The sequence below is a fragment of the Orycteropus afer genome, unplaced genomic scaffold (assembly GCF_000298275.1).
Source record: "Orycteropus afer afer isolate SDZICR_OR568_19922 unplaced genomic scaffold, OryAfe1.0 scaffold00250, whole genome shotgun sequence".
NCBI classification, from domain to species: Eukaryota; Metazoa; Chordata; class Mammalia; order Tubulidentata; family Orycteropodidae; genus Orycteropus; species Orycteropus afer.
In genome coordinates this window covers 3,663,070-3,673,727 of record NW_006921837.1, presented here as the reverse complement: position 1 = coordinate 3,673,727, position 10,658 = coordinate 3,663,070, and the positions used below count along the sequence as shown (strand labels likewise).

Here is a 10,658-nt window from a genome sequence, read left to right as displayed (position 1 = left end):
CCGAGGGGCCCTGTGAGCCCTCAGCGCCACGGCAACATGGTACGCAGGGCCCTGCCTGTCCCCCCGCTTATCCGCCCACCTGCCCGCTCTGCCCTTCCAAAGTGTACGGCCCGCGGGCTCGAGGTGGAGGGATCCTCCCCCTCCCCTGGCTCCCCGCCCCCATCTCCTGGGTCCCCGCAGGCCAGGAATGCGGCGCTACCGCGAGGCCCTCAACAAAAAGGGGTTTAAATTCCTGGGGTGGGGGTGCCAGCGCGGTAGACTGAAGTCTCTATAGGCAAGGGCAGAGGGGGGTGCTTCTCAGCGCCCAGGATGGCGCCGCCCTCCGGCTGGGTGTTGGGGGCGGTTGGAGGGGTGTCAGATTCCCGCTCTGGTCTCCGGCCACGTGGGCGCTGGAACCGTCTTGCCTAGGGCTTCGGGACAGCCCGGGCCAAGGGTAGAGGGGCCGCCCGCACCTCCTGTCCAAACTCCTGTGTGACCTTGGGCCAGTCTCCCGCCCTCTCTGGGCCTCTTTCCTGGGGCGGGGTTGGGGGGCATTTTAGCACAGAGGCTAGTGTGGACACCTCCTCCCCAAGAAGAGGAGCTTAGCGGTATTGAGCTTGAGCCCATCGCCTAGTTTGGGCCCACCCACTGATGCCAGGAGCTATGGAAGGATAGGTGTAGTGGGGTAGGTAGTGGGGTGCGGATCCACTGCCCAGGAGTTTCATCCCAAGGCCTGCAGGGAGATGCTGAGACAGGTTGGGGAGCCAGTAGCTTTGTGGCGGTGAGGCAAGGTACCCCTCAGGTGTAGAACAACTCTGCAGCCTTCACAGTTGTCTCCAGTGCCTGGTCAACCCCAGCCCGGCTTGGGGGAGAGGGTTGGAAGGCACCAAGGCCCTAACAACAGGACTGCCTGACCACCTCTTCATCCTGCATCTTAGCTAGACTGGGGTGGCCTGGACCCTGGGGGAGGGAGAGGATGGGTGGTTGCAGCCGGCAGAACCAGATGGGGAGGGGCATCCACAGCTGCAGGAAACTGGCACATCTGCTAGGCAAGGGTGTAGCTGTGCCCTGGATGGAAGCTGCCAGTTAAGGACATGGGCAGCACATGTGTGCCTTGTCACAGGAGTTCATTCAGGGTGCCTGGCCAAGTACCTGGCCTCTCAAGGGTGGTGCTGGCCTGCCCTGGGAGGTTATTTGCCCTGCCCTGGAGGAATGGAGTCTTTGGAGTGACACTGCCCCCTAGGCTAACCCCTTCTGCCTAGACAAGGTCAGAGAGCCTGGGGCAGCATCACATGGGCCTGGGGGCCCGATTAGCAAATGAGAAGGTTGGGCCTTGCCCAGGACTGGTGGGCACCAGAGGGTATTTCATGAAGCCGGTGGAAGGTGGACGAGCGCCCTGGGGCCTGGAGCAGGTTCCTCTTAAGGCCTGGCTTTGGCAAACCTTTACCTAGGTCACTTATCCTGCCATTTCCTGTCCCCTTGAGGCCCCAAGGAGCCCTGGTGGCACAGTGGTTAAAGCACTCAGCTGTGAAATGAAAGATCAGCAGTTTGAACTCTGGTAGCATAGTGGCTAAGGCATTTGACTGCTAACCAGAAGGCTGGCGGTTCAAACCCACCAGCCACTCCTTGGAAGGAAGATGGGACAATCTACTTCCGTAGTAACACTGCCTCGGAAACCCAAGGAGGGGTCACTATGAGTCAGGTCCAACTTGACAGCACATAACAACAAGGACTGCTAACCAGAAGGCTGGCAGTTAAAATCCACCAACCACTCCTTGGAAGGAAGGTTGGGCAATCACTTCCATAGAGATGCTGTTTTGGAAACCCAAGGAGTGGTCGCTATGAGTCAGGTCCGACTCAACAGCACATAACAACAACAACAGCCCCTCTGAGGGGGAAAGATAAGACGTTCTGTTTCCATAAAGATTTACAGCTTTGGAAATCTTGTGGGGGCAATTCTATCCTGTTCTACGGAATCATGATGAACTGGCATCAGCTAGATGGCAGTGGGTTTGGAGGCCCCTTGGAGCCCATTACGACCCAAGTTGAACCCTGATCCTTCACTGACCTGTAGGTGGCACGACTCTTGGGAGGAGGCTGGGGGTCACCAGGAATAGTGGTGGGGCCTGGGGAAGCACAGTTGGTCCTCTTTGTGTAGGAAGCTACCTTCTGCTTTACAAGTCATTAAAGACCAAGAAATCCAGCCACAGAGGGGAGTGTCTGATCCAGAGAAATGGGACTGCTGCTGCTCCCAGTGGGAGCCTCCCACTCTGGGCCTCAGTTTCCCCATCTTTTTAGTAGAGGTTAGTCCCAGAGGATGAATCAGAATGAGTCAGAGAAGGAGGATGGGAGGGGCCTGATGCCACGTCCCCATTAGGTTGGCCAGGGCTAGACAGGCCAGCAGCTCTGAAAGGGCCAGCAACCCTGGAAGAGAGGGGCAGATGAGTGGTTTCTTGGCTGGGGGCTGAGGAGGGGCCAGGGGCGTGGTGAAATAACTCAAGGAAGATAGCATCCATTACCAAGGCCCTGGCCAGACTGGAATCTTGGAGCAAGGGTGGGTGCTGGCCTGCTGTGGAGGATGAGGCCCTGGGCAGGTCTGGGAGCAAGTTGCCTCCAGTGGTTCCTAGGCTCATCCTGAGGTTCCAGGTGCATTCTCGTTCAGGTGACTGAGGCAGTGAGTTTAGACACCACTGCCACCACCCAGTCTGAGCCCATTCACTTGCTGCCTGACTGATAGAAGGACTGGCATGGGGATTGAGGGTGGGCTGTGGATGGCCAGAGCTGGGGTTTCACCTTAGGGCCTTCAGAGAGGCTGGGGCAATGGCTTTATGGCAGTGAGTCAAAGTACGCCTCTCGTGTAGGTTGCTGTGATCTGGGTGGGCAACTACTGAGAACCAGAAACTGGAAGCAGTGGGCTTCAGCAGGTAGTTACAGTAATTGAACATCTGCTGTTGGGCTCGTGCAGGGAACTGGGCAGGCTGCCTGTCTTCGTGGCCTGCTTTTGGGGAAGTGCTGTTGTGGAGCCGTGGGTGACTGAGCTGGTCCCTATTCTGAGAAATTTACAGAGGCTGGATAGGGCCCAAGGGCCTGATAGTCTGACACATCGGACTTTTGAGGGGTTCCCTGAAGTTCCAGAGGCCCCAAGCAGTGTGGTCCCCAAGAAGGAGCTGTCCCAGAGCCCTGGTGGGAGAAGGATCTGGAGTGGGGCCCAGGGGCCTCCTGCCTTTGAGCATGGTGGGCAGATATCTAACCCAGCTGTATCCCTCACAGAACTCCATCTGTGCGGGGAAGCTGCTCAGGCCCACACTTGTGGCTTTGGGTGTGTGTGTTGGGAGGCGGGGCATGACCTAGCCAAACACTGGATGAGGGCTGTAGGACCAGAGTGGAGACCCATCACAGACCCTGGGCCTGGGTACCTTCACAGAAGTGTCTACTTCTGTGGCCCTTGGCATCTAGGCCTTGACACCTATTATTGGTGAGGTAAGGTGTGCAGTTGGCCAGAGGCCAAGCTATAAGCAGGCTCACCTGATTTCTCTTGTCGAGGTGTTTGGGGTAGGCAGGCTTGTTTTTATTTGTATGCGTGAGTGAGTGTGTGTGTGTAAGAGTATCCACAGGAGCTCAGGAAATGCTGAAGGAATGCCCAGGTTCCGTCTAGGGTAACCAGCTACTCCTCATTTGTCTAGGACTGTCCCAGTTTCAGCACTGTCAGTCATACATCCTGGGAAACCCCTCAGTTCTAGGCCAACTGGGATGGTTGGTTACCCTGGTGCCTTCCCTTCTGTCACTTCCTTCCCCTTACCCACTTTCCTTTTTCCTCTTCTTTCCCCTTTACTCTTCTCCTTCATGGGACAACTTTTCCCATTTCACAGGGGAAGAGCTGGAGGCCCAGAAAAGTTAACTGACTAGCCCGGGAGCTGATCATCAGCCTCAGAAGGTGCCGGTCAGCATCTGAACTCCGCCGGGAGGCTGACTTGGGCTTGGCTTCTGCTCCCCCACTTCCTTGCTGGAACTTCAGCTCTTCTTCTGTTCCATGGAGCAGGAGTGATGGGCTGCCCCCTAATGGTGGGCATCACTGGGGGATGGGTGGGCCACAGGGAGTGGGCAGGCACCCAGCCGGCCTTGACCCTCTCCGGTACCCTCCGTCCCCACAGTTGCTGGTTGAAAAGACGACCGACTCACCGGCGGCCGAGTTCTCGCTGGTGGAGGACGTGGCACTGCACTTTGCCTGCTTGATGGGCCGCCTGAACGAGCAGCGCCTCTTCCAGCCTGACCTGTGTGACGTGGACCTGGTGCTGGTGCCTCAGCGCAGCGTCTTCCCAGCACACAAGGGCGTGCTGGCTGCCTACAGCCAGTTCTTCCACTCGCTCTTCACCCAGAACAAGCAGCTTCAGCGCGTGGAGCTGTCCCTGGAGGCGCTGGCGCCAGGTGGCCTGCAGCAGATCCTCAACTTCATCTACACGTCCAAGCTGCTGGTCAACGCGGCCAACGTCCACGAGGTGCTCAGTGCCGCCTTACTGCTGCAGATGGCTGATATCGCCACATCCTGCCAAGAGCTGCTGGACGCCCGTTCTCTTGGACCCCCAGCCTCTGGCACCGTGGCCCTGGCCCAGGCAGCCGCCAGCAGCACCCCAACCGCGCCACCCTACTACTGTGACATCAAGCAGGAGGCCGATGCCCCTGGTCTGCCCAAGATCTATGCCCGCGAAGGTCCTGACCCCTACTCGGTGCGCGTGGAAGACGGGGCAGGGGCTGCAGGTAGCACAGTGCCCACTGCCATTGGGCCAGTGCAGCCCTTCTTCAAGGAGGAGAAGGAGGGTAGTGTTGAGGAGGCTGGCAGGCCCCCAGTCCCCTTGTGCAAGCTGGAGGGTGGGGAAGAGCTAGAAGAAGGGCTTGGGGGCCCTGGCACTTACAGCCACCGGGAACAGTCCCAGATCATTGTGGAGGTGAACCTCAACAACCAGACACTGCACGTGTCCACAGGGCCTGAGGGGAAGCCGTGCGTGGGGACCAGCCCAGCCACCATGGTGCTGGGACGGGAGGACGGGCTGCAGAGGCACTCAGAGGAGGAGGAGGAGGAAGAAGAGGAGGAGGAGGAGGAGGAAGAGGAGGGTGGTGGCAGTGGAGGGGAGGAAGAGGAGGAAGAAGAAGAAGAGGGTGGCAGCCAAGGAGAGGAGGATGATGAGGAGGAGGAAGGCCACAGCGAGCAGGAGGAGGAAGAGGAGGAGGAAGAGGAAGGGCACAGTGAACAGGATCAAGAGAGCTCAGAGGAGGAGGATGGGGAGACTGGAAGCAGGCAGATGCCAGTGGGGTCTGGGGGACACCGGGGCAGCCAGGTGGAACCCCCTCCCCATAGTGGCATGGCCACACGGTCCCGGGAGAATGCCCGGCACAGAGGCACCCCTGAGCCTGAGGAAGCTGGGCAGCGGGGTGGGAAGCGGCCAAAGCTACCCCCAGGAGCAGCTCCGGCCCCAGCCCGTGGGCCACCTGCTGCTGATGGGCTGGGGGCCAAGGTGAAGCTGGAAGAGAAGCAGCATCACCCTTGCCAGAAGTGCCCACGCGTTTTCAACAACCGCTGGTACCTGGAGAAGCACATGAATGTGACCCACAGCCGCATGCAGATCTGCGACCAGTGCGGCAAGCGCTTCCTGCTGGAAAGCGAGCTGCTGCTGCACCGGCAGACGGACTGCGAGCGCAACATCCAGGTGGGCCTCTGCGGGGTCAGGTGGCCAGCAAGCCACACAACCATCCAGGCTAGGCTGGACCAGAAATAGCTCTGGCCACCCACTGCCCTGCTGTCCAGACAGTTGGCAGGTCTTGCCTGGCCTCACCCTGACTAGGGAGATCAGATTAGCCACTGATAATCAAACCAGCCTTGGGTCTCAGAGTGGTGGGAGCTCGGGGAGGTGGAGCATCAGGGAGGGCTTCCTGGGAAAGGTGGACAGAGCTGGGCGTTGGCATTTGGAAAGGATGTGGAGAGAACAGGGACAAATGGGACCCTTGGCATGAAGGGCAGAGAGGAGTACAGACTTGGGAGGAGAACAGAGACTTGTCTTGGCAGGAAAGCAGGCCAGGAGAATATCAAACCCTGGGGAAAGATGAGTCAGTGTTTTAGCAAATCCCCAGGGCTGCAAGAAGGCCAGCAGGGCCACCATGTATACTTTCACAGGTTGTGCACTGCACAAAAGCACTTATGAAGGGAGGAGGGGTTCGCCCAAGAAGAACCACCATTTTCCACTTCCCTCAAAGTCATTGTGTAGAGCATGGGGCAGCCGGGCAGGAGAAAGTCCTCCAGTTAGCTCTCTGGAGATGGAGGCAGGCCTGGCCCTGGGAAAGAGGCACTGCATGAGAAATTTGGGAGAAGCAGGAGTTGCTGGGACTGAACTGAGGAGCTGGGCTGGCTTCCAGGTCTAGGGCTAGCCTGGATTTTCTGTGCCAGCCCGGCGTCTCAAGGTGGGGACTGTGCAAGGCTAGCCAAGCTCCCCAGGACAGGATTTTTTCTGGCCCAGGAGACAGGGGTCAGGTAGGCGGGTGCTAATTGCCTGAGCTAATTGCTAATTGTAGTGCCCTGTAGAGAAGGCCTTTCCTGGGGGTTTCGGTAACCTGCTCTACCCTTGTGCACCTGTTTCCACTTGCCTGCCCGCTGGGCTGCCCTTTGTTGCTCCACCTGCCACACACCTGAGCCTCCTTCCCGAATGGAAGAGAAGTTTGTGCCCCTTGACCCAGTTTCTGCCTGAACCCTGGCTTAGTCTTTAGCCCTCTAGGGGTGTCCCACAGGGATAAGTGACAACCAGGAACACTGGACCATGATCTGGGGGTGGGGTGTGGAAGGGAGTGTGGTCCCTGAGGTTCCCATGACCTTCCATTGCCTGATGGGACTTGGCCCCTCCTGCAGTCCCACCCAGCCAGCTCCTTTGGGACCTGTCCCTTGGGTATCTTCAGAGTGTTGGAGCATAGGTCTCAGCGGGGAGAGGCAACAGAGAGAATGCTCCAGCTTTGTGGTATCTCTCACCTAAGAGGGGCTTCTCCATGAACTATGTGCCCTTCAGCCAGTTATCTGTCTACCCTCTGTAGAGGCCTTTAGCTGGCCTTATTGAAATGAGCATAGGGGGTGGGAGAGGCTTCCCAGAGGAAGTGACCCTTGGCCCTAGTTGGCCTTCCAAAGGCTGAAGGCCAGCCCCAAGCCTCTGGGAGGGTGGTAAGTGTTTAGGGAGTTACTGTTTCCAACTCCCAGAACATCAGATCTGGCTGGTCCTTGGATAGCAAGGACTCTCCAGTACATTTCAGGTGGGGAAACTGTGCCCCAGAGCCTTGTCCAAGATCACATGGTCCTGACTCAGGACGCAGGGCCTAAAGTCCTCTCACCCCACAGTGTGTGACATGTGGCAAAGCTTTCAAGAAGCTCTGGTCCCTCCATGAGCACAACAAGATTGTGCATGGCTATGCAGAGAAAAAGTTCTCCTGTGAGATCTGTGAGAAGAAGTTCTACACCATGGCCCACGTGCGCAAACACATGGTTGGTAAGTCGAGGCCAGTGCGGAATGGAGCCCAAGGACTGAGCTGAGCCAGCTGCCAGGTTTGCTGGGAAGCACTTTTATCCTGCTCAGCACACGGCAGTGTGAGGGGGTGAGAAGACCCCTCTCAGCAGGGAGGCCTAGGGAGGTTGGTTGCAGTGGCAGATGTGGCCTGAACAGGTTCTGGGGCCAGGGCTTCCATGTACAGTTGGGCAGGGTTGCACATTGTGTACACGGGTGTCCAGATGAGTACCTAGATCTAGCTGGCTCACTGTTAGCCAGGCTGTGTGTTTTGCCGTGGGGTTGTGTCCACCCGGGAGGGAAGAGCACCTTTTTCTAAATTACACAAAGTGCCATGTGGGGTGGCCAAGGGGGACATCGGGCTCTTGATTAGGCCTTGCCTCGTTTCTCCACTAGAGAGCGCCCTGGGGGCCCTCCATGGGAGCTGACTGGAAGCTGGGACCCAGGTTCTAGTTGGAACTTGCTGAGTAACCCAGGACTGGTGGTCTTTCCTGGGCTCAGATTCCTCAGCTCTGAGCTTGATGTAGGGGTGAGGGGAGTCCTTGTCTCCAATTGCTTCCTCTCCAGATCTTCCTTGAAGAGTTTAGTCCTCACCTATCCCTGGGTTCTGGGAGGCATGGCTTACTCCCTGTAGACTGCTGTTCAGGGTCCAAGGCTGGGCCTTTACAAACACCATCCCTGTAAAACCCAGCCACCCTTGAGGTATCAATGCCCTTAGCAGAACGAGGGAGCTGAGGCTCAGAGGCTTCATGGGGAGCCAGTGTGTACTTCACTGACACACCTGTGGCTGGGTCAGGATTCCAGCTAAGTCCAGTCCCACCTGGAATCCTTTGATCTTCCCTCAAAGCTTTGGGGTGAGGAGGCCCTGGCGATCTCCCTTGGCCAGAAGCTAAAGGACAAGGAGGGTCCTCAGCACTTGTCTGAGTCAGACCTTCAGAGCAGACAGGGAGGCCTAGCTCCAGACAGAAGGGGGCTTGTCAGCAGACCCTTAGCTGAGGGAGCCTCGCCTGGGAGTCCTTGAACTAGACCCCAGCCTTAAGGGTGGCAGGTCAGCCCAGGCTCTGGGATAATGGTCTCACTCTCTGCCTGTCCTGGGATAAAGGCTATGAGGCAGGCCCCTAGGGAGGGCGGTGGCACAGGACTATCCCAAGAGGTGGGCTTTGGGCCCCAATGTAGGGGTGCTCAGGCAAGGGTACCCTTGGAGGAACTATGGGGGTACCCTCAAGAGGTAATGGCCACGGTGCCTACCCCATAGCCCACACCAAGGACATGCCCTTCACCTGCGAGACCTGTGGGAAGTCCTTCAAACGCAGCATGTCTCTCAAGGTACACTCACTGCAGCACTCGGGGGAGAAGCCGTTCAGATGTGAGGTGAGTTCCCTTCTTCACACCTGCCCAGGGCCACTGGGATGGTGCAGGGTTCAAGGGCAACAGCTGCTTAAGAACCTGGGGTCTGAGGAAGATGGAGTAGAGGTGGAGAAAGAGGGGGCCAACCCTCTGATGTCTATGACCCTTGCCATCCTCTTGCTCCACCCTTCCTGGTTGCCTACCCTGCTCCCACCCCACTTTCTGCACGTTCAAGGTCTGTATGGGTAGAGCAGTAGGGGCAGGCTCTTTGGAGAGATGGAAGTCTCGGAGAGGGAGGGAGAGCAACGGTGGGGACTGGGGGGAGGGGGCATCCTTCTGACAAGGGGGAGGTTGAAGGGGCCACAAGCCTTATGCTTGAGGACTCCTGCTGGATGATTACGTCTTCCCACGTCCTGACTCCCACTCCCCACCTGCACCGTGTGTGTGCCTGTGGCCTCTCTGACGATGCCCAGCCCCAGCAGCACCTTGGCCTGCCCTGCAGTATATGGGCAGCTCCCTTCACTCCACCCACTCCTCCCCCAGAACTGCAACGAGCGCTTCCAGTACAAGTACCAGCTGCGTTCACACATGAGCATCCACATTGGCCACAAGCAGTTCATGTGCCAGTGGTGTGGCAAGGACTTCAACATGAAGCAGTACTTTGATGAGCACATGAAGACCCACACAGGTGCGGCCACCCTGGGGGAGGGCTCCACCCTGGATAGCCTTTGCCAAGCCCCTTTCCAACTCTGGGCCTCAGTTTACTCTTCTGTATCAGTCTCAGTGCCATCTTCCCTGCCTTCCAGGGATGAATGACGCTGGTGCCCCAGAGGGTGGGAAAGGGTCCAAGTGACCAGGCTGAGCCTCACATGGGGATCCCAGTGGCACTCTGTTGCCTTTCTCCCCTCCAGGGGAGAAGCCGTATATCTGCGAAATCTGTGGCAAGAGCTTCACCAGCCGGCCCAACATGAAGCGGCACCGGCGCACGCACACAGGCGAGAAGCCGTACCCCTGTGACGTCTGCGGCCAGCGCTTCCGCTTCTCCAACATGCTCAAGGCCCACAAGGAGAAATGCTTCCGCGTCAGCCACTCTCTGGCCAGTGACGGCACCCCTTCGGCCCCAGGCCTACCCCCGGCCCAACCTCAGTCCCACACACTGCCTCTCCTCCCAGGCCTCCCCCAGACCCTGCCGCCTCCGCCCCATCTGCCGCCTCCGCCCCCGCTCTTCCCCACCACTGCCAACGCCGCCACTGGAAGGATGAATGCCAACAACTAACTGCTGGACTACACAGCCGATGCCCCAGCTCGCCCAGCCTGCCTGAGCTAGGCCCCTGCACAGAGTTGGCACCTGAGCCTAGGCCAGACTTATGGAGGGGCTCCACTGCCCCTCTCCTACTTCCTGGGGAAGGTCCCCCTTGCCCTCACCCCCAGAGATGGCTCAGCATGCTTCGCTTGAAGCCCCTGCTCTGGGGGTGTGCAGGCTGGAGCCCCGAAAGTGCGGGTGGAGAATGCCCCCTTTCATCAACTAGTTGAAGCCTTTTCTTTTTCTGAAGTGGTGAAGGACAGAGAAGAAACTTTGCAGCTCCCCTCCAGGTGAGGGAGTGCTGGTGGCTGAAAGTGCAGTGGGATAGGCAGACCCTGGGCAGCCTGCCTGATAGTCGTTCTGCCCGGGCCTGAGCCCTTGTGGTGCGGGTTGGCCAGGCTGAGCCTGAGTCAGCTTCAGTGTCTCCTCCCCACCTGCCCTGCACCCCTTAACTTAGCTTCGCATACTGGAGGGCCTGGGGAGAAGTTGAGAGTGCC

The 10,658-nt window shown here is 58.4% G+C and overlaps 1 protein-coding gene across 1 annotated transcript; it reads left to right on the top strand.

Moving 5' to 3' along the window:
* The first annotated feature begins 4,211 nt into the window (after window positions 1–4,211).
* Window positions 4,212–10,134, top strand: ZBTB47 (zinc finger and BTB domain containing 47). The gene is made up of 5 exons (XM_007949686.2): window positions 4,212–5,681; window positions 7,349–7,496; window positions 8,767–8,882; window positions 9,402–9,546; window positions 9,770–10,134. The coding sequence occupies exons 1-5, from the start codon at window positions 4,212–4,214 to the stop codon at window positions 10,132–10,134; spliced, it is 2,244 nt and encodes a 747-aa protein (XP_007947877.1).
* The last annotated feature ends 524 nt before the right edge of the window (window positions 10,135–10,658 follow it).